Raw genomic sequence first — 24,505 nt, 5'->3', positions numbered from 1 at the left:
GGCCTGTGAAAAAATTGACCTATGTCATTTATGTCCCGGATCTGCTTTTGCTCTCGGTGACCCTGTTTATAACAATTGGAGTTAAAGTGACAAAATATTTTTTCCATAAAATTATTTTAAAAAATGCAATCTTAAAATACCATTGAGGAGCATGAAAGACTCGACATTATTGAAATTATCAAATCAAAGGCCAAAGACCGCCGGAATGCGAGTTTCAAACATTTTTTGACAAAACAAAGTATTCTGTACGCTGTACAAACTCACCATTTCGATCCCCTCAGTTTAAAAAGAAAATAAGTTGATAAAAGCCAATGCCGAGAGAATTCTGGTGGTCCCCAGAACCTTCCCCCCTCCCTCCTAATATCATCGAAGATCGTGTAAAATTTAAATTTTTGGTCTTCAATTTTGAATAACTTCATAAGAGAACAGCCTAATCCACTTCCGCCATAACATGGAATTCCAGTTTCAAAAATTTGCTGGATGAAAGTACTCGAAACTCTCCCATTTTTTAAAATTCCCAAAGATGGTCTAAAACTTTTTAAATTAACGGTATCAAAAATTTTCTGGGAAAGTGCCCCGTCCCCTCCTCTCTTTTGGCATCATCAATGAAGAACGTTTGAAATCTGGTTTTTAGTGCTTCAATTTCGAAAATTTTCCGGGGCAAGCATCCTGAAAACAATTTTTTCCTAACATCACTGAAGGTCAGCAAAAATTTCGTTTTTGGAACTTAACTTTCGAGTAACTGCCGTTGCCCTAGTCTTTACCAAAAAAGGCTTTTAAGACTTTAATTTGAAAATTTTCTGGTGGATGGCCTCAGAATCTATCTCGACTTAAAGTCCCCAAAGATCTTCTTAAAATGTCGTTTACAGAGCTAACATATTTTTTTTAATTTCAGAGTAGAGCCCCCAGAATCGCTGTTCATACCATATACTCAAAGATAATTTAAAATTCTGTTTTTGGATTTCCATTTCTGAAAAATTGCAGCAGGAAAAGCCCTGTACCTACGCTCTCATAACATCACCAGATATTGTCTAAAATTGAGTTTTTAAGACTACAATTTCGAAAATTTTCCGGGGGAGAGGCCTCCTGGACCCCCTATTTCAGACTCAATGTTAATTTTTCCATTAAATTTATATTGCTAATACTCTAATGACTCCCAGAAGCCATAAAGCTAAGTCCACTCTCTCTCTCTCTTTGTATTGATACATGCATTTGAGAAAAAATTAAGGAGCTGCAAAACTCGTACCTGACCCCTCCCACCAGGTTTTTGACCTCGCATCGAGTCTGGGGGTCGTCAGGGTATGACAGTATAAAAAAGGGAATGTTTATGACAGGGCCCATTAATGTATGTTTGTGTCAATAGACCCATCCCGTTTTAAGACGGCCCTAGTCTTTCACCCATGAACATTGCTAGATCAGTTTCATATAACAGGGCAATTAAGTTACTTGTTATGACTTCAGAAAAGGATATACTAACCAAGCAGTGTTATCATTACGGAAATATTCAATCAAGTTCTGGGCATTATAAAAATACTTTAATGGACAATTACAATCATAATTCCCCCCCAAAATAAGGTTTAGCTAATACTGTATCAATGTGTTCACCATTAAAGCACAGAAGTGTTCCTATCTGTTAAATTTTGTTTAAATAAAACATATTTAGTTGTTAAGCATAATTTCCTCATATTTAAGTGATATCCCAATCGTTAGGTGAAATTTAATATCTTTAAGAGCTATGGGGCCGCTACATCTCCTAAGGCCAGGACCAATTTTTTCAACCAATCTGCCACTGGTTATAGGTATTTGGAATTAGTTTACTTGAAGTAGCTGTTACTTGCAGTGGGGATGAACTTAAAAGAGAGCGCTTGATCTTCATTAAAAATCGATAGATTGACTAGAACAAGCATTGCTGCGGCCGGAGTCTGTTGCTGGTCATCGCTATTGCATTTTTGTAATTTACAGCATTGGGTCTGCACTTCTTAATGATCTACATATCTCTCTATTAGTGAATTGCACAAAATTACAGATTGCTGCATACACATACTTCAAGATTTTAAGGGACCCCTTTTTATAATGTAGACAAAAAACAAAAGCTTGGCTTTTGTCTTAGTCTTTTTTATCCATAAACCCACTTATTTTGCGTTGAAAAAAATATTCCTAATTAAGTTTGACTGCAAACTACAAGTATCTACACTCTAATGACAGATGTCCATACTGAATATTCCATTTAAAAAGAAAAACTGCTTTCAACAAAATTTGGGAAGCCCTCTAGCTTAGAGTTTATACTTGCTATTTGCTATTGCTCTGATATTGTGTAAAATTAAAAAGGATTGGTCAATCTAATTCTTTTTTTTAACTCTCTGCTTTATTTAGCCCTAGTATGGACATTGTTCATTGTAGTCAAGTAGTCAAGAGGCTAGTGATCAAGTCAAGACTTCTCAAGATGTGAGATTGACCAAAGATACAACCTGTACAGATTGGAGTATTTTTGTACTTTTGATCACAAATGTGTCTCAAAATGATCAAGTCCAGCTTTCCTGCTTCAAGTATAAGATGGGCCTTTAATATTTGTGACTGGAGTCCAACTATGGATCAGTGGAAATATTGTTTACAGTGCGTACCAGAACATGAAGTAACTCGATGCAATCGTTTTGTTTACGCAGAAGACTGCAAATCTTCTTTGGTAGTTTAATTATGATTGTTATTATTCTTAAACTATTAAGCTGTGTTTCTTTCAGAACTTATATTCTGGATAAATACAGGGTGATTATAATTGAAGTTATGATTTCGAAAGGCTCTAGCTTTAAAACTACTGGTCAGAATGACTTGACATTTTGCAAGAAAAATCACCACATAGGAGGCCACGCAGCACCCTTGGGAAAACTCCAGTTGCGCAAAAAAGAAAAAAAAAATACAACTGGACTTTTCCAGTTTATGAATTGTTTAAAACAGGAGAAGTAGTGTATGAAAATTTGATTTTAACATACATGGAAAAAAAAACATAATCATAACTTATGTATGTTATTAATAAAATGTTCAAGTTTAGATGATTCATTTGTATTACACCTGAATAGAATCCTGATGTACAATTAAGTTATCTAATATATTTTGGAACTGTTAGTTTCATGAAGAAGTAAAACTCCGAAAAATTTAATGATTCAATAAGTATTACACAATGTAAGTAAATAAAAAAAGGCAACTTAGTTGCATTAAAAATCAGTGACAGAGGACGAAGAAAGATAAAGAAATGGTACAATCATTCCTTACTGGCTTCAACTAAAAACAGAGAAACTATCCCTATGTGCAGTAATTGCAAAATGAGGTCAAGAAATTCTCCATCTGAGTGCTTTAATGGTTTTCATGTATTTTGAAAATATTGGGATGTTGAATAAGTTGTTGCTGTTTTTTTTTGTTAAAATTAATGTTTTATTTAAATAAAAAAACATTTAATGCATGTACACTCAAAGTACTGCCCATCTCTAGTCACTATTTTCCCCCATCTTTCCGGCAGCATTTGAGTCTTTTGAGGATATTGAACAGTAGATTTAATTTTTGGCTTCTTCAAAAAAATGGAAGTGCTGCTAAGCCAGGTTATGTGTCATTAACCAGAACAAGTGGTAGTCAAAATGGGCAGTGTCCGGTAAATGTGGCGAGTAGGGTAGGATTTTACACTTTAGTGTTTCCAAATAGTTTTTTACCACTATTTCAACAAGTACACAAGCTTTGTCATGCTGAAAAATGATGTTTTTGTGTGTCTGCCCATAAAGCTACCATTTTTTTTTCAATGTTCAGGTTAATCGCTCAGTCTCTTGCAATTTCCCGAGAAAGTATCATTCGGTGTGACCTGTTCAAACCTTTTCAGTACACCAGAGCATTCTTTATCTTCAAGATCAAAATCATTATTGTCATAGCTGTTTCAGACAGAAAATGATTGCTGTAAGTCTCAAGAAAAATTCTCTGATATCCAATGTCAGATTTTTTTTTTTTTTTTGGAATGAAATAATACAGTAAAGTTCCTTGCAAATTACTCTTTTTTTGTCTTGAAATTGAACATTTAAGCTGTAAAGCTGTTTGCACTTCCTTGAAATAACATACACTAAATTTCAAACTTGCTTATAATACATGTATATAAATCTGTCTCTATCATAAAGTAGTGCAATTTTTTCTCGTAATGCCATTTGTTGGAAAATAGCAAGACCAGGGGTGTTTGTGATCTGAAAATTTTAGGTTGGTTCCATTTCTGATAAGTTTGGGCTGACAGCACATTCTAAAGCTAAATTAGTTTAAAAAATAAAAATTCAAATGTTTTTTTCCCCCAATTGTTTTTGTATTCATATTTGAAGAATTTTTTTAAAGTGTGTGTGTGGGAGGGGGGGGGGGGTCAAGCTACCTTATAGTTTCCTAAAATTTCAGTCTTCAGAAAATTTTAGTTGAGTCCACTCATCCCTGGCAATAACTTATTCAACAACGCAGTATTTACAATCCAATTGTGATATAAGTTTTTGGATAACTGCTGTAATTTGCTGACAAACATCCAAAATGTCCAGTTTTCCTTTGACTACATACCTATTCTGTCCCTGTACTTGTGCATGCAGCCCTTTTATGAGTTTTTGGGACTAAGTTCCCTGAATAAGTTTGTATCATGATCTGTTGTTAAAGTCTCAGCAATTCAAATAATATCTAATTTCTTTGCTGTAATAATTATTTTCATTTCCTCTATTTTGTTCTTTAGTATGCATGCTTGAAAACCTTTGGATTATAAATCTTTAAAGTAATAATCAAAGAAAACATCCAGTTTTATCATTACCACCTTCAACGGTACCTAAAACCTGATACTTGTCTTGTATTCAACATGCATTCAGAAAAAGTGACATTTTTTTTTCTTCTAATAGATAACTCTTGATAAAAAAAAATCTTTTAGATTGGTCAACTTTTGATGAGAAAAGCAGTCAATATATCCACTGGAATTGAGTATGACAAGATTACTTTTTCACGGACACAATCAGGAAAACCATTTCTAGTAGGAGAAAATCAGGAAAAAGTTGATTTTAATCTGTCACACAATGGAGATTTCTGTGTCTTAGCTGCAGAGAAACACTTCAACGTTGGAGTCGATGTAATGAAAACTGAGCTCAGAGGTATTGCTTTAGTATTTATATATGCTTAGATTTATTAATATATAAAATTTGTTTTAACATTTTGGGATGGAATTATATTGTTCCAATGACTAAATCAAAAGCTAAAATCTTATGATTTTGTTGGTACACAATATTGCCAGGGTTGATAAAAAAAACGTTTTTTTTAAAAAGTTTAAACCAGTTTTTTTTTTTTTTTTTTGGTTTAAACCGGGTTTATTTGCTTTTTTCACTATTTTTAAGAAAAACAATTTTATTTTAAGAAAATCATGAAGATTTTATTAATTATAACTGTTAACCCTTTCGGGACGAACGACTCGTCTTCGGGTCAGCACTAGGTGATTCTTCAGAGACGAAAAACGCATCCGGTCGTTACGGTAAGTAGTACGCAGCGGGCCTAACGACGCCTATCTGCGTTTTGGATTTGGAACGAATTGTTTACTATTAGATGGCGTTACTTATCCATGTCCCCATGTCCCGTTCAAATGATTAATCCCCTACATTAGTATTTCTCTCTCTCACGTCAGAATGGGGTCTGTCAAGTATCTGTGATTTATTGGATTTCTTAAAAGAAAATATAAACATGTGTTTGCAAGTGAGACGGGAAACGTATACTCATTTTGAGGTGGCTCTTTCTAGTTTCAAATCCATTTATAATGGAATTGGAGGGGAGATATTCTAGTAAGGGGTTGTACTTTTATGTTCATTTGGTAGCCATAGTGAACACATTATCTTTTCAAGGAGGAAATATCTTAATTTATGACTGATCCATCTATGGATCTTTTGGGTCACATTGAAACAACTATAAATTATATTTGTTGGAGTTCTTCATACAAGTAGTTACTTTCGAAAATCATACGCTGAAAAAGAAGGCAAAGAACTTAGACGGAGATGTGTAATTTGCTCAAAGCAGAATAAAAGACATAACACTACGTATGAGTGTAAAATGCTCAATGCTCATTTATCTGTGCTTTGAAATTTTTCATGCGGCTTCAAAATATTAATTGTTACAATATTCTTCAAATTTTTTATAATATTAAGCGAAAATATTTTTCCTGTTTTGTAAAAAATATATTGTTTAATTTTGGTACTTTTAGTTATTGTAAAAAAAATTATATTTTGCATTTTTATTGTTAAATATCAATTATTTTCATCTAATTTTTTGTTATGATTGAAATTTTGATATATTTTATCATATATTAAAAAATGGTTTCATTTCTGCTTAAAGTATACATTTTATCCATCATTATATATGCGTACTCCGAAATTGTGTATTAGGCTTAGCGGGAGAAATTGCCCCGGCCTGTGCGCACAGTCCGCGTGTAACAGCTGCTGTCCTGAGAGAGCGCTATCATCTGCGAACTGCCGTCCTGAACGGGTTAAGGAATGTTTAATATTTATATTTGTACTTAATTTCTTTGTAAATAATGAAATAATTAAGAGTAAATGAAATAATTAAGAGTAAGAGATTTCTATAGGAGAATATTGTTTGAAAATCTTTAGCTATTATAAAAATTACAATACGTAAATACATGGGCCTTGCTATAAAAAATCAAAGAATTAATTTACTGCGATAGTTCAGATCAGGGCCTGATTTAGTTTTTGAACTTCTCCATGCTAAGGTGAAAAACCACGTTCCATTGAAATACCCCCCCCCCCCCCCAAATAAAAGGAGATAGAATTTTTACATTTTTAACGACAATGCAAAAAATGGCTTACCCTATAATTAAATGTAAATATTTATCTTAATTTTGACTGAAAATGTTTCGTTTCGAAAAACGATTAACAGAAGATATTCAGAGGATTTTACAAAAACTTTTAAAAAATATTTTTTAAGTCAGCATTTCAACTATTCAAAAACAGCTAAAGAGTTACCAAGTTAATATTCATCAGACAGCTAGGTCTGATATGAGCACAAAAATCATGCAAAGTGCTTAATATATGCAGAAAACGAAAACCAGCAATATCTCTCATCATAAGAGCAATTATTCTTACAGAAATAGGGGGTTCGAAGATTCTTTCGCGTAAATTTTTTTTTACTAGTTCCATAAATGCTATTTTAGCCGATCTTTTGGGTGCGATGAGGTTAGGAGATTCCCCCAGAATTTTTTCAAAATTGAAGCATTAAAATGCCTTATTGTATGCCATATCATTTATAATTGTCTAAGAAATGGATTCTGGTATTTTCACAGAGAAATTCTTTGAAATTGAAATTTCAAAAGTGTGATATTTTTTTTTAGACGATCATTGATGATGTTAGGAAAAGGGGACTCGGAAACTATTCCCTGGAACATTTAGTAGTTGAATTCCTGAACGCAAAATTTTAGACAATTCTAAATTTCAGTCTGAAAAACGAAATTTTTATTAAGAGGGCTGCTCCAGAAAAATTCGAAATTGAAGGCCTAAAAACGGGTTGTAGGTCATCATTGATAACCTTTCGTAAAGGAATAGGATTTGGGGATTCTCTCCCAGGAAGTTTTAGCTCGAAAAACCAAATTTTAGAGGATTTTTGCTTGCGTCAGTAGCTATGAGCTAGGGAAGCCTCCCTAAGACTGTTTTGGAATTAAAATTATATTTATTTAAAAAAAATGTTAAGACGTTCTTGAATGACTCAAAGGGCGTAAATGAGTGAAGGGCTCAGGGCCCTCTCAAATTCTTTTTAAAAACATTTTAATAAGGGTACTTATTATTATTTGGTTTAAGTTTATTCACAAATAATTTCCAATTTATTATCTCCAAAATATAAAATAATAATGATAATAATATGTTAGATGGCACCAGGCAGTGGTGCAACCAGATGGGTCAGGGGTCAGCGCCCTTACTAGAGAGAAGAAAAGAATGTGTGTTTGGAAAATGAAGTTAGTACTTTAATAAGATAAAACAAATAATGTTGGGGGGGGGGGGAGCATTCTTCCTTCTTTTAAGAAGAAATCTTAGAATTAAAAACTTTCAACAGGCGCGCATTATCGGGCAGCAAATAACGCTCTTCTCTTGTCCTTTTATTTCTCCTCAAAATGCTATTCCCTGTAACTCTCTTCCCTCACCACAAATTAAAAGGGAGGTTTAATTATTCATTGGAGTAACAATAGGAAATGGATATAATAAAAACTTCTAAGTAATTAGGAAATTGGTTTTGAAACAATTGCGGAAGAGAGTCCCCGAAATACCCCTCTTTCCCTAGTGTTACTTCCAAAGCTAGTCTGAATTCTGAAATAAGATCTTTAAGATTTCAATTATGAAAAATTTTGGAGGGAGATCCCTAACTGCCCTTTACTACTTAATGCCTCTAAAGATAAATTGAAATCGTGCTTTTGAGTTTTGGAAACCTTTCAAGCAAGGATCCCCAAACTCTTCCTACCGAAAGATAGTCTAAAATGGACTTCAGTTTTGAAAACACATTTAGGAGGGAACCGGCTCTCTTTCCACTATCATTAACAAAAACGTCTTGAGTTGCGCTTTGGTGTCGAAATATTTCAGGGCAGTTGTCTTGAGTCATCCCAATTCCCTTAATGTCCCTAAAGATAACATAAATAAGTTTCTTATTTAGAATAGTTTCAGTCAGAGTTCAGTAGTGGTTCAGAGGAGCCCCGCTTTCCTCATGTCATCAAAGATAGCCTAAAAATTAGCTTCAATTTTGAAAACAGTTCCGAAGAGAAACCAAACCTCTCCTATTCCCTATATATACCGAAAGTTACAACTTCAATTTTGAATATTTCTTCCAGGCAGCAACCTTCTTCCATATGCACACCTCCTCCTTCGTTTAATACCCGGAACGACTGACTAAAGGGATGTTTTTACAACTTCAGTTTCAACTAAAGGGATGTTTTTACAACTTCAATTTCAAAAAGTTTTCAGGGGATTTTCACCAAGGCCCTCTACCTCCGTCCTTTCTTTCTCTGACGTAGCCAGAGATGGATTAAAATAGCCATTAAAATCCATTTTGCTTCAAAGTCATAAGTTGCACTGTTACACATGAAGAATTTCTCAGTACTAAACTTATCTTAGTTTTATGAGTTCTCCCCTTTTCTATGTTTAATAATACATAAAGTGAGAGAGAAAACTAAATAAAGAATCATAAATAGAATGACAGTATCAAGTTTTTGCCCCACCTTAGAAAAATTCATGATCTGTCACTTGCTTCCCCCTCTAAAAAATTCAAATTACGAAAGAAAAGTGGAACAGTGCCCTAAGCTCTTAATCTTAGCCCCCTCCAAAATAAAAATTTAATATATACGCTGCTGTTGAATGACATTGCCCTCTGGAGAGGGGGGGCTCCTTCTCAGAAAAACTGACGCGGTTACCCCACCTCTTACACCCTTTTTTTTTGGGAGCCCTACCGACAATTCTCCATCTGTAAAAGGATTTCAAATCAATGTAATTAGTTAAAATTACAAAAGAACTAACATCCTTAGTTTGTACAATTTTCAGGCAACGACCGAGTTTAAAATAAATGCACGAGTTTAAAATAAATGCACGGGAGGATTCATGGAGCGCCCTCTTTATCTGTGAATAAAAGGCACCTTTCTGTTACTCTTTTTTGCATTAAAAAAAGTGTTGTAGAAACAATTTTTACGAATACAAATGAGCAATTTTACACATGGATTTTTTATAGATATTTTCCCACTATCCTGTTATAAAGCGTTTCTCTATATTCTTTTTACGCTGCCTCCCCCCCCCCTTCTCTTTATGGAGAAACTTTGAAAACTGTTTAGTTATGTATGAATTAGATAGTTTTTATTTTTTGGATTTTGTTTACTGATTTTTTTCCTCTTTTTTCCCCCCTTCCTAAATTTTATTTTTAGAAAAATTCAGTTGTGGTATTTTCTTACTTTGATTTGCTAATTTTGTGCCCCTGAATTTTTTTGCTCTGTGCCGGAGCGTGGGTTGACGGAGTGTTAGTCCGGCCCTGTTCAGACATTATTAACTACTACAAATAACCAAGAAAAAATTCTTGTAAATTAATTTCCTCATAATCATAAATATCTACGATAAATAAAAAAATAAAAGCAAAGTTAAAAGCACGCATTCTTAAACATGGAAAGTATTTTGCAGAACCTACAAATGAATCACAAGTCTGATGTACATTACAGAACTTTAAAAATCAAAAGATCAACGCATATTTTGTTTAAAGATTAAAAAAAAAACTACAAATCATGTAATTGATTTACCTAATGTATCAGTAACAACAATTATAGAAACAGGACTAGTAGTTTTTAAAAAAATCATTATGTTTTCCGATATAGACATTATTTCTCCTGGTTTAATGCATTTAGGAATACAATTTTTTTTTTATCAAAGAAAAAAAAAATAATTAAAAGCCTCAGTAAAATACCTTAACATATTTTAATAATGAAGACTCATAAAAATTAATTCATCCACCATTGATACATGAGACTTCTTTTATTATGTTGATATAAAAAAAAGTTCTTCGAAAAGGGAAAATTTGGTATTAATTTTTTTTTTTTTTTCAATAAGAGCACTGAGTTATATAAATATTTTGTTTTCATAATATTATATATTTTCTTTTCTGCATCGTCTATCGGGGATGCAAAAAGTGTGCAGGTATAAGCAAAATTTTATGCCTACTCTAAGTGTTCTTGGACTTCTTTAGTTATTTTTCCTCTCTTGTCATTTACATATTCTAGCGTTAAAATTTATATACATTATCATCGCTTCAATGGTACATAATCTATCTCAATAAATCGTATGTAATCAAGCAAATTAGGTAGTAAATGAAGTTTTGGTTGAAATATGCTTTTCAGACTATTTTGAAATGCAAAAGACTGAAAAATAATAATTGAATAAATAAAAAAAGATCTCCTTGGAATTTTTCTCCATGTTAGTTGGTCTTCCTTGTATATTTATGTACCTAATAGGAAAGCTGCATTGATTAAAAAAAAAAAAACTATTTAGCAAACTTGCATTACCTTAAAAAATCTTCTAAATTTATTAAATCTATAATTTATCTATAAAGCTTTGCAAGTTATTTTGCATAAATTAGATTTTACTCTTTGCAATAATATGTAAAATTCATGCAAACATTTGGGGGAAAAAACCATGCAGTTATTGGAAAAAAAAAACACTTTTGAAAAAAAAAACACATGCTTTTTTAAATAAACCACTTGGTTTAAACCAACGTGGTTTAAACCAAACAACCCTGATTATTGCTAATAAATAAATAAAATAAGTTATTCAAAATATTGTTATTATGTTTTGCAGGTAAAAGGCCAATAGAAGATTTTTTTATAACAATGCAAAAGCAGTTTTCTGCCTCCGAATGGTCTTACATTATGTCTGCTGGCTTACAAAAAGAACAGCTTGAGCGTTTTTTTCGATTATGGGTAAATAAGTTTTCAAAGTTGCAAAATTGTCTAATTACAATATGTTTAACATTATTGTATCACTATCATAGTGCTTAAATTTTGGTATTGTTCAGGACAAATTTGTTTAGTTTTTAGTATATACTAGAGGGCTACCCCCTTTGCTTGCCATTACTATTTTAACATTTTGTCTGCTAAGCAAAAATTACAAATGAGGCAGTGAGAAGTAAAGGGATGTAAGTGGACATTTTCAAGTTTTGAGTAAAACACGTTTAAAGATAATGTCCTAGGTAGGCTTTCATTGAATTTTTTTTGTATATCATGCTATACAGCAGCACCTACTAGCATGGGCAACCATAAGCAAAATTGTAAGGGGGTGGGGGGCTCAGATATTTTCTCCATGGTTTAGCAGGATATTTTCCCCATGGAAACCTGTTTCAGAACAGATTAGAGTCATTAAAATTTGACATTTTTAATATATTATTCATTAATGGCTGTAGAAGAAATGTTTTTACATTTTTGCAAAGAAAAAAGTACTAAAAGCAAGGAAGTTCTAATTTCTAAGGTAGGCTCGAGCCCCCCTCTTGTCCCCCTTCATGCGCGCCCTTGCCTGCCATGCTACTAGTACTATCTCGTGTCCCAAAACAGAGGAGAGGTTCCCATACTATTTTTGTACTGGTTATCTCCAAATTTTTAATTTTCCAATTACATCCCTTTGCTTCTCACTGCCTCAGATGCTCTCCATGGGGCAACCCTTAGGACACAGGCTATCATATCTGAGCTAGTGTCGCAACAGAAACATTACTGGCTACCCCATATGATAACCAGCACACAGTGGCGGCTCGTGCCTTGAAAAAGTGAGGGGACCCGATCATGGGTGCACTCGCCCCCTCCCTTCAGTGTTTGAAATTAAAAAAAACAAAACATTTTTAATATTTAAACTTTCTTAAAATAATTACTTAAGTTAAATAAATAAAGTTAAATTCATTTTAAACATAGGACAAGCTGCAAAATACTTAAGCTATTAAGTAAATCACGAAAGCTATTAAGCTTATCTGTATGTCCATGAATGCCAGCCCGGTGGTGCAACTTTCACCCCCTGACTTTCAAAAATGAAATTTAATTAATCAGATAGGGAAACGCTACAAAATCTATTACGAAAATTATTAATCTCACGTTTATGTCCAGTACGCTTTTCAGTGCTGCGAGGGAGGCACTTTCACCCCCTGGCTTTTCCAAGTAAATGTATGAATTTTAAAAAGCAGTATTAGTCTTAACATTTTTATTAGTAATATTAGTTTTAATTTTTTAATAACTAATTGCTTTGAATGAGTAAAATTAATTTTATTTTAAGCCAGACTGAATTACAAGGGTGCAAAAATATTGTTATCAGAGATATTTGCAAAAATTATAAATTGATTAACTTTAACAAAGATGTAAATACATCTCAGTATTTGCTGTCTCAGTAAATAAAATAAAAATAGATAAACTAAATTAAAAAAAATAAAATAAAAATAAATAAATCAAAAGACTATTTAAAAAATTTTTTTAGCAATTTGCATTCGGCATATAAATCTGCCGGCGCCCGTGGGCCAGATTCAGAACTTTTATGCAGACAAAAAAAACAACTTTTATTTTCTTCAAATTATTGATAACTTGTCACAAACTATATGAGCAACAATTTAAAACAAGTAATAATTTCTGTGTAGCAATAGGAAGACATTTTTTGAATATAAAAAATAATCTTGTTATGATAATGCACACACACATACAACATAACAATGGCGCAACTAGAAATAATTTTTAAGGGATGGAAGCACAATAGGAAAAAATCTCATCAATTTGATTGATTTGATTTGCTCATCAAATCTCTCAATTTTGAAATTTGTAGTTTTAAAAATGCAATTTTACACGGTCTTTGGGTTAGGGGAAAGAATGGTACAGGGGACTTGGAATTGAAGCCTTATACGTGGTTATAGGCCATATTTATTGACATTAGGGTAAGGGATGTGGCTCCTGAACTCTCCCCGATTGTTTTTTTTTCTTCTTCTTTTGAAAAATAAATAGAAATAAATTCCTCCTTCCCCCTTCAATTTTTCAAAATTGCTGTTCCAAAATGCAATTGTAGACAGACTTAGAAGGTTTTTACAGGAAGGGGTTCTGGAACTCTCTCACTGCCTTCCAGGGTCGGACTGGGTCCTCAAAAAGGCGCATACCCCAATTTTTCTGAAGGCGCATGCCAATGGGGGTGAGGGTGGGGGGATCGCGGAAAGGATATAGACGATCATTTTAGAGGAGCGATCAGTGGCGGATCCAGACCATCCTGTTGAGAGGGGCGATTGCTTAATTCATTAGGGGGGGGGGAGAGGGTGGACTAATGAAAATAAATTTTTTTAAAAAGTTAAAAATTTGTAGCATGTTTTTTTTTCTTCCCCGAATAATGTGTAATGTGCTTCGCTCAAAGAGTTTGAATGAAAGTTATAAGTGTTTCGAGTATCGCACACACAAGAATAAAAAAACTGAAAAAAGAGTTTCTACTAATATTCTGGATCTATTATCTAAATTAAACCCTTTAACTTTTGATTCGTTTGAAAACTCGTGAAGTTTTTTCAGTTGTTATTCATGTCCTCAATTGTTTTTTTTTTCCTTATAAAAAAAGGTTGCAGCAACAAAATGGCATCTCTTTTTACCAGTTTGCGTACCGAACATAATGAAATACTAAAATTGCATTTGTAAATAAAATTTGAAGATAGTTTTGGATTTGTTTGTTGATTGAGTTTTGTTTAATATTTGCGCAAAGGAGGGAGTGTTTGCAGGCTTTCTCCCGAAAATTTTTGTTCGGAACGCATTTTTAGACTATTTGGAGGTTAACAAGTAAAAGGGAGGTTTAGGGATCCCGTTCCGGATTTTTTTTTAATTTAAGGGTATATTTTTGAAAACACAATTATTTGCTATCTTTGTGTTCTTGAAGGAAAAGATGAGAGACATGAGTTCTCCCCAGTTGTTTTATGATAGCTTCAAAAACGCAATTTTAGTGTTACTAAAAACCATGGGGTTCGGGGGCCCCCGGAAATTTTTTTTTGTAATTGAACTCCTAAAAACGCAATTGTAGACCATCTTTAATGACGTAGCAGAAGACATGGGGTTCAGAACTTTTCAACAGAAACTTTTCGATGTTAGGAGTTCCAAAAACGCTGTTTTAGACAATCTTTGAATGATGTTGAAAGATGAGGAAAGAAAGAAGGAAAGAAAGACATGGGGGCTCCTCTCCAGAATTTTTTGAACTTGAAGTCTCAAAAACGCAGTTGTAATCCAATTTTTATGACATAGGGGGAAGGAACGGGGTGTGGAACTTTCCATCGGAAATTGTTGGAAATTGGAGCTTTGAAATACGATGGTTAGCCATCTTTGGTAGCGTAAAGGGAAGGGATTGAGTCCGGAGTAAACCCTCAAATTTTCAATATTGAAACTTCAAAAACATAAGTTAGTGGGTCTTCATTGACGTTAGGAGAAGGACTCGAGATTGAGGGCTCTCCCCTGGAATGTTTTCGGAACTGAAGTTCTAAAAATGTAATTGAAAGCCCGCATTAACGACATTTTCGATAACGTTTTCGATTCCGGCGATTTTTTCGAAATTGAAGCTCCAAAAATTCAAAAGTTTTGACAATCTTCGATGGCATTGGAGAGAGGGAGTTGAGGAACTTTCCCCTGCAAAATTTTCGGAATGAAAGTCATAAAAATACAGTTGTAGACGATTTTTTGTGATGTGTTGGGGGGTGGAGAGAGAGAGAGTTTGGTGACTTTTTCCCGGAATTTTTTTAACATAATTTTAAACGATTTTTATTTATTTGGGAGAGGAGAGATTTTGTGGACTTCCTATTGAAATTGTAAAAACTTGACTGTAGGACATCTTTGTTAACTTTTAGGGGAAAGCACGTTTCACTAGTTTTTTCAATCAAGTGCCAAAAACGGCAATTTAGAAAAAATAATGAATAAGTACATCCCGAATTTCTGAAGTCGCCCAGTGGTTTGATTTCGCATCTTCTGAGAGAGATTTTTTTTCACTAGGCGACATTGATGTCAAGTGGTCATTATGTTATAAAATGCACTGCAACATATCTATACGAAATTCAACTTTTCCACTATGAAATTCATTAAAACTAAGTATAGAAAAACTCACTGACAAACACCTAGACAACTGCATTCAAACGGCAGCCTCTACCGATTCTACCAACAATAATAAACTTGTTCATGTAATTCAAAAATGCAGTTTTAGACTAACTTCGATGATGTTAGAAGATAAAGAGAGAAAGTCTAGTGGCCTTATCTCCAGAAATTGTTTTTAATTTCAATCTTAAAACACTATTGCAGTCCATCTTTAATGACATTAGGGGAGAAAAAAATGCGATTCGAAACTTTCTTCCAGAACGTTTTCGAAATCGAAGCTGCAGAATAGGCAGTCTTTTTGATTGAAGATTCGAAGGTATCTCCCTTTACTTTTTTTTTGAAATAAGAGTCTTTAAAACGCTCTTGTTGGTCATCTTTGGAAAAATTACGGAAAGGGAGAGGAGATGGGATAGAAGGAACTTTTCCCGGCAATTTTTCGAAATTGAAACTCAAAAGACGGAAAATTTTAGACGATAACATTAGGGAAACCGGACTCGGAGGAAAATTTTCGAAACTTCAAAATGAGGGGAAGGTATGGGAGCTTTCGAATCAAGTAGAAAACTTCATTCTGATTTTGCAAGACAAGTTTTTTTTTTTTTTAAATTTTGTTTTTCAGCGAAGGCGTTTGTATTGCATTTCATCTTAAAGAGTAGGAAGGGCGCACCTGCCCTCGGGCAGATTGGCAGGCAGGCCAATCCGAGCCTGCTGCCTTCTAGACTAGAAGGCAGTGGCTCTCCCCTGGATTTTTTTTTGAAAATTGAAGTCCTAAAAACTTAAGCACAATATTCTATGATATTATGAAGAGGGGGTTCAAGGACTTTTCCACTTAAATTTTTCATAAGTGACTCTTTAAAAAACCCATTTTTTGATGATATTAAAGGAAGGCAGCTCGGGGGCCCTTGCCTGAATAGTTTCTGAAAATGAACTCTTAAAAACATGATTGTAGGACCATATTTGGTAATGTTAGAGACAGCAATCTTTCGAAATTGAAGCTCCAAGATCACAATTTGAAGCAATTTTCAAATGCAATTTTAAATGATGTTGTAAGGTATTCAGAGACTTTTTACATGGAACTTTTTCGAAATTAAAGATCTGTAAATGAAAGTTGAGATGTTCTGCAATGGTTTTGTCGGGGGGGGGGGATTTGGAAGAGAGACTCTTTTCTTTTCAGACGAACTTGTAAAAAGAAGGAAGAATAAAACGAGGGCGGGAGCGGCAACTAGCTGAAACTATTGAAAATGTTTAATTCAAGGATTTCTTTTTAAAAGAAGTTAATATTTACCCAAATATCATTCTTTTTTTTGAATTAAAATCTCTTCTGCCGTATTATATTTCTCAGAGATCCGTTTTTAGAAGTTTCAAAGAGCAAAATGCTCTTTTGCTAGAAGCAGAGGGGTTGTAGGATGCATAAAAAAACCTCAAAAAGCTCAGAAAGAAGAGTAATACCTGCCGAATATTCTTGTTGTTGAAAAAGACTAGACATCCGTCAAAGTTAGAGGTAATTTGACCCTTATCGAGTTTCAAAGTTACTTTTCAATTAGATTTCTTTCAGTTTTAAGACTGAATATAAAATAAATTAATGTAAAAATTCAACTTGCCTAGTAAAGTTTCCGTACGCAAATGGAAACAGCATTTTTTAATCCGAGTTGAAGGGTTCAAGCTTGTTTAAATTCAGAGCTTCAAATGGTAACGAACGTGACTTTTTGCGATAACCTTTATAACTGGAGAAAAAAAGGGACGGGAAAAACACGTATGCATTTTTTTTTCTTTTACTTGAGAGAGGAAGTTCTAAAGAACGTAAAACATTACCACCATAGAAAACAATATCGTCTCCGAGCTACAGAGAAAGTTCTGTTGGGTGAATTCTAACAATGCTCTGGAGAAAAAGGGAAAATGGATATGCCCTGGGACAAATGTCTTGTGTTAATAATCGGCAGGGCCCAATTTCTCAATTAACAGAGTAGGCAGCTGCCTAGGGCAGCAAAAGTTTCAGGGGTGGCAAATTTTGCTTTAACCACACATTTTTTAAATGGATTCTTTATTCTTGAAGTAAAATATTAGCATTCTTTTATTTTTCACAGACACATTTTTTTCTTGTAATTTAATAATGATTACTTTTACACATCTTATGAAAATCAAATGTTTTTCAGTCATGGTAATTGGTCAGCTTAAAATATTAAGTGAAGACGAAAAGCGGGTGCCAATTTCAGAAAGTGTTGTTGCGTTTATCTAGAAGTCACAACAAGATTGGAGCTTGACAAAGATGCTAAAGTTTATTCAGTACTGGTTTCTTGAGTGATTGACGTTTGTTTTCTTTTTTACATTATTAATATTTAAAAATTGTTTTCTGTTAATATTAAGTCTCGGAAGTAAATTAAATTGAGTGACCAGCGAAAAAGGCTGATTTTAAATAAAGGAAACATGCTAAATTAAAAACAGAAGAACAAAAAAAAAAGTCTTAAAATTTTTTTTAAACGTGATATTGTCGCCTCAGAGCAACAGTAAGATATCTTAGTGTTATTTCTGGGATTAGATATCTTAAATAAAGATGACAACTTATAAAATGGTTAAAGCACGATAAATTAAAGTTCAGTGTTCATCAAAGATTCAGCTACATAGATATTAAATAAATATGCTAGAGTTTCGATTTCAAAACACAGTTTTGATCAAAAGAGCACTTATAGGTAACTTTAAAAAAAAAATAACAGAATTAAATCAGAATGTAATCAGTTTTTTTTCCGTCTTTTTTTCTTCTGAAAACAAAATTTCTTTTTGAGCAAGCGATAACAAATAATGAAACAAAAAAGAAGTTTGTTATTTTTTTCTGAAAATAAAGATGCTGTCTTATGTGAAACATACTAACATACTTAGCATTCGAAACAAATCTCAGTTACTCTTTTATCTCCCCATTTTCTAACACTATATTTTCCCCTATGAGTCTAACTCAAGTCTATATCATTTTTTAGTAATTCATCTGCGTTGCCATTATAAGGAAATATTTTAAAACTTCAAAGAATTAAACAGAACATGTTTTATGAAAAAAAAAAAATAACTATGCTCTATTAATTGAATTTAAATAAATACACATATTGTAAACATTGTTTTAGTTGGTCTTTTGTGAATCGCTTGATAACCTGCCCGAGCAGTACTTGAGCCATGAACGATGTACAAAATTAAACAATATAAACAGAGGCGCATCAAACTAAAATTTTTGGGAGGAGGAAAATTCTAATTTTATTGAATGATAAAAAACGAACTTACACGCATGTCATATATATGCACATAACATCTAATGAGAAGGAACGTTAGGTACCATTAAAAAACAAACTTAAAAATTAAAGAAAAAAGAATTTGTTGCAATATTGTCTCTAAATTTTCTGAATTGTTGGCAAAATTTGCAGAAGAGTTTTTTGGGAGATCATTGTAGCCTCCCATCGGGGTGTCCCTGAATGTGAATCATCATCATTTCTTCATAAGCTTAACAGTTTAAATTTCGGGAGCACTTTTTTGTATGCTTTTGAGTTTTTGCTTCTTTTAGGGGGCAGGGAGTGGCAGATTTCAAATCAGCCTAAGGACAGCATGGAGCTAAATTTGGCCCTGGTGATCGGTCGGCTTCACACCGATTTTTCTTGAAGGAAAAGTTGAGAATATTACAATACGCATTCAGGGCATAAAACTGGTCAGTAAAAGTCAGTTCAAGTCAGTATTCTTCATCTTGGCCAGTATTTGTCAGTTTTCCAAAATTTAGTCCGTAAAGTCAGTATTTTTTTGCTAATTTGCCTGCATATTCATTTTTAGAAAAATATTGGCAGTGATATTTTTCCCATTTGCCTTATAAACTTTATAAAATGCCAAAAAAGTGAGATATTGCCAATACTGCAACTTTATTTTGTCAACCTAGTAAAGTTTGCATTATTTTATAAGAATAAAAATATATTACTAGTCTATTGTGAAAAAATTCTTTTAAATAAATAATTGTCAAATAAATAAAAATTAATGAAAACTGCAAAATAAAAATTTTGAAAGTAAGGCATTGAGATGGGGAAATGTGTGTATTTTCGTCTGTCTGATCGCCTCCCCCCCCCCTCTCCCACCATTGAAAAAAACATTTCTTGTTCAAAAAATGTAGGAGAAGGTACTTCATTCCCTTTTTTCTCCAATGGTCCAAAAATAAAATCTAAGCACCTGTGTGAAAATTGTAAGAAAGGTATAAATCTCAAACTAAAAAGGAGATTTCCTTTGAACAAACTTATTTCCAGAGAGTTTGACGTACAAAATCAAATTTGGCTATTTTAAGGGTATTTTTGAGAAATTTAAAATATTTTAACATTGATACCGATTTAAATCCTTATTTAAGAAATTACCTATGCCAAAAGTGATTTTTTGTTGCGAATATTTAGAGAGTAGGCGTCTGTTAAAAGTTGTTTTTTTTTTATTTTTAAAATTTAATTTTATTTATTTTTATTATATTTTTATTATAATTTTTTTTCTTTTTGAAAGTGGATAAAGACTTTTTTTTGATGAAAAGAATTGTATTAGGGGCCATTCATTAATTTTGTAAGGGTTTCAAGGGGAGAATAGTTGGAAAAATCTTTTCATACCCTTACTTTTGGGAAGGTGGTAAAATCCATTCTTACCTATTTTTTTCCAAGCAGGGGCGTGCACAAGGAGGGGGGGGGGGAGAAAAGACACCTGTTGGCTCAGGCCAAAGCCTAAAAAGGGCTCAAGATTTTTAAAATGAGGGATGAAACATATAAGTTTTTTTATAAGTTATTCTTTCAAGAACTCAGGAAACTAATTCTGAGTATGATATAATTTTTATTTATTTATTTATTTATATATTTTTTTAAATGTTTGCAGTATGATTTATTGAAATCATTGATAATATAGTGCAAGAATAACTAGATAATATATATGAACTATGTACTCTTTATTTTTTTGAACAAAATTATTCCTAAAACATGTCCTATATTTGTTCCTATATTTTTCGTGGAAAATGTCTTATATGTTGCAAGTTATCCACTTCTACCCCTGTATATGCAAAAAGGTTTTTAAAAATAATTTAATAGTAGTGAATTTAATAACAATTCCAGTGATGCAAGATACGTTATTTTATTATTTTGAAAACAAAATGGAATCTTACGTAAAAATGGGCGGGGGGGGGGGGGGGGTTGAAAAATCTTATGTACCCTTACATGGGGAAGGGGGTGTCTAAATTTATCAAAATCCTCCTTACGTAATTAATGAATGGCCCCTTAACTACTTCGTTTAAAAGGTGCTGCTACTTCATTTGCTCATTTATTTATTTTTATGCTTTTAATGAGCAAGGCATATTTTATTTCTAGATATCAGCTTAAAATATTAAAAAATTATTTTTTAAATAATTTTCGATTTTAGCTAATTTTGAGAATATTGATCAGATACAAGAAAGTCGATATTGGTATACGAGAAAGTAGGCTTGTTTAGTTCTGGACGGAACTTCTTGTGTTTGAATTAAAAAATGAATCTTGTTGAATGTACAATTTATAGACACTTTACCTTCTGTCTCTTGTTCTTGATTTCAGAATTTTTTAAGGTAATTTTGCTGTAGTTTTAAAAGAAAAAGTAATGTGATTGATGATGAAAAACTTTTCTTAATTTTGTAAAATTTTCAACATTTGAACGATCTTTTAAATTAATGTATTTTCCTGGTTGCAGTAAAAATTCATCATTCTTATGATCAGGATCTGACAAATTCTTGTTACTTGTTTTCAACTAACTTTTGGCCTCTGGATGCGAAATCGCAGTTTTCAACTTTTCAACCTACAGGATACCCTCAAAAGTCATACAAATTGTGCATATGAGAGAAAATGAAGTTCAAGCATAACAAATGCGGTTTACAATGAACAATTTTATTCATACAAACGCCATAATTATTACCGAAAGTAAAATTGTGTATTTATACATATTAAGGTAAAAAATTTCGCTTATAGCTTTTTCAGGAGTATTTAATATGTGTATATTCTCACTTTACATTACGTTGCTGCACATTGTAAATAATCTATTTCACTAAGTATGATACTCTTTTTTGTTCCGCCAAAGTTTATTAAATTTTAAAACTTTAGTCAGTATTTGGTCAGTATTTAGTAAGTGTTGGTCAGTATTTTATAAATTTTGGTCAGTAAAGTCAGTATTTTTGTCCCTCCAAACAGTTTTACCCCCTGATTTCAGGAGAAAAATGCAGCAAAGTAAAATTTAAAAAATATTTCCTGCCCCTCACCGCACACATAAAATCCATTTTTTTTTTAAATTTCAAGCCGGTAGGCACAAAAGGAAAAAAGAGAAAAAAAAGTTATGAAGTGTTGTGTGAAAAAGTGAGGGGACCCGGGCTCCCTAAACCCCTCCTACGAGCCACCACTGCCAGCACAGTCAAATTGTTAACTTCTTTGTTTTATTATTGGGTCAATCCAGAGTGATGTGTCCATAACATGGATGAAACCAGTCTCTGCATGTCATAACCAGGCTATCAGTAGATGCTTGTAATTCTGCTTTAACCCTGCTTTAAATACCTAACTTACAGCTTGTAACAAAAACTTTTACCTCTATTTTACAAGTAAAGGCTCACCACTGAATGCCAACGCTCGCTGGTGTCCTTTACTAATTTTAGTTACTAATTTTGAGAAAATCTCAATTTTAATATGAGGACGTCAGCCTCCAGCTCGTTTATTGACCATTCCAAACTGATGAATGCATAATAGGAAAGAAACTTGCCGTCTCTGGATTTTCATAACATAGGGTTTGTATGTTCCAGGAAAACCTGGAATTATTTGGAAGTCATTTTCTCTTCAAAAAATGAGGGAAAGGTCAGGAAATTTCTCAAACTTGATGTTTGAATTTGAAAAGCAAAGAAATGACCTGGAAAACTGTACCAAGGGACACTTTTGTCTGCAAATCCATGTGATGCACCAAAAAAGTGGGGGGTCAAAAGAAGTCGGGCCTGGACTGGCTCCTTCTGAGGTGGTCGGCTTGGTACTGGAAAGGGGCCACCTGAGGGTGAGGTCTGTTGCCCCTCTACCCAAAAATATTTGAAAATTGTTTGCTCTAAGCCCCACCTTTTACTTTTTTCTTTTAACTTGGAAGCAGCAAAACTATTGTTACATTTTAATCTAAAAATTAATGTATCTTGAGTTTTTTGCTTTATCATTACTCTTTGTCAAACCCAATTTTCATTTTTTTTACAACATCAATTAAAGACATATTTGTTAATTTATTTGTTCTGAACTGAAATCTTTTCTTTTGATTGACCTTGTAGGGGGGGGATGAGGGTTCTGATGCAGGACAAACCCACTGTAGGGGGTCCAGGGGATCTCCCCCGGGAATGTTTTTGAAAAATAGATATAAAATTCTACATTTTTAGGCCTTATGGGGAAGAAGTCTCTGAAAAGGGATTAAGTTCCAAAATTCGAAGTTTAGGTGACAGGCCCGGACTGGCCATAGACTTCACCGGGACTTTTCCCGGTGCGCCCTCTCGAAAGGCGCCCTTCTGTTCTTTTCTTATTTTCCAAAACAATGTTTTAGCAATATGGAAATAAATTATGTGGAACCAAGAAATGATTTTGGATGTGAATATTTTCACATGCAAAAGCAATGTTCTTCTTATTTGTATAAACGTTCCCTTTTATTGCCCCCAATAAAAGCAATTAGTCCCCTCTCGTTTCGTAAACAGTCTGCTCCCAGGGCAACATTTGTGGCTTATCTTTTGCTTCAAGGTTCAGTTCTGAGGACAAAAGCGGACCCATGGTGATTCCCCAATAAAAAAAGGGTGTGAGGGTGAAAGTGACAGCACATATCTATGGTCAAGTCAGCTGTCGCAATTTTTATAGCTTCACAAAAAAACGAGAACAAGACTGTACGTTGATTCCTAGACATTTTGAGTCAACGCGCCCTTTTTGGAACTAAGATTTTCGCATAGCGCCCATCCCACAATAAAAGTATGACTTGTAGCTGACAGTCAAAAATAAATACTATAGTCGTGTATCTGCATTGAATAGCCCTTATTTATACTGCAGAGGCTCTAAAAGAAAAAAAAGGAAAAAAGTTTCATAAATAATAAGTTTAAATTACTTAAAATATACCACCAGCTCAGTTATTCCATCCAAGGACTGCAGTTTCATGCTTTTTAGCACTCATCAGCCCGGAATAGGAATCACAACTTACTACAAAACTTACTACAGTAATTTACTACAAAAGTTTAAATTAGTTGAGAAAAAATAGTAAATTTTCGAAGTGGTCCAGGAGGAAAGCTAGTCTTCTCGGGACACATTTGTGGAATTGCTGGACTAAACAATAAAGATACAGAGCAGTTTTAAAGATAAAACATTTTTCGATTTTAAACTAAGCTTTGTCAATTAAAATCATAACAGAAGTTCAAGATCCTTCGTTCGAAAGCTTTGTGTTCAAAACATATTCCAGTTTTTGTAACTGGATTTAATTCCTTCACTTCCTTTTTAGCCAGAGCTGTGCACAAAGGAAGGGGGTCATGGCATAACCTTTGGCATTGATTTTTTTTTGGGGGGGGGAGGGTAACTTAAGAGATTTTTTAAATCTCATTTTGGAGGTCATGTTCTCGGGAGGGGGGACGCTGCATAGCGTTTGGACGAGGGAGTTCGCCATTGCCCTGGTGGTGAGGGGTTGTCGCCCTTGTGTAAGCTACAATAACCCTTAAAAATATTTATATTTGAATTTCTGCATAAAATCATTACATTATTACATTTTATGCTGCCTTTATACCATTTTGGGAACATCTGAAGGAATCTGTGTTTTCCTTCAGATGAAGCTCGATAATCGCCCCCCCCTCGCTATCCTGCTGACTTGTGAAGGTTATTATTAATAAATTTTTCATGA

At 33.4% G+C, this 24,505-nt stretch overlaps 2 protein-coding genes across 2 annotated transcripts in view; both read left to right on the top strand.

The window, feature by feature from the left end:
- LOC129234556 (myosin heavy chain, non-muscle-like) overlaps positions 1-2,449 on the top strand; it is a 199,433-nt gene extending 196,984 nt beyond the window's left edge. Inside the window, exon 12 of the mRNA XM_054868577.1 lies at positions 2,374-2,449. Within this exon, the coding sequence (XP_054724552.1) occupies positions 2,374-2,449 (76 nt within the window). The remainder of the gene's footprint in view (positions 1-2,373) is intronic.
- Positions 1,885-24,505, top strand: part of LOC129219279 (L-aminoadipate-semialdehyde dehydrogenase-phosphopantetheinyl transferase-like) — a 43,787-nt gene continuing 21,166 nt past the window's right edge. The window contains exons 1-3 of the mRNA XM_054853617.1: positions 1,885-2,683; positions 4,922-5,138; positions 11,355-11,476. Coding sequence (XP_054709592.1) covers positions 2,507-2,683; positions 4,922-5,138; positions 11,355-11,476 — 516 coding nt within the window. The 5' untranslated portion in view covers positions 1,885-2,506. The remainder of the gene's footprint in view (positions 2,684-4,921; positions 5,139-11,354; positions 11,477-24,505) is intronic.

Source organism: Uloborus diversus, chromosome 1 (genome assembly GCF_026930045.1).
Source record: "Uloborus diversus isolate 005 chromosome 1, Udiv.v.3.1, whole genome shotgun sequence".
Taxonomy (NCBI): domain Eukaryota; kingdom Metazoa; phylum Arthropoda; class Arachnida; order Araneae; family Uloboridae; genus Uloborus; species Uloborus diversus.
Note: the sequence above shows the minus strand (reverse complement) of the source record. Positions and strands in the feature narration are given on the sequence as shown.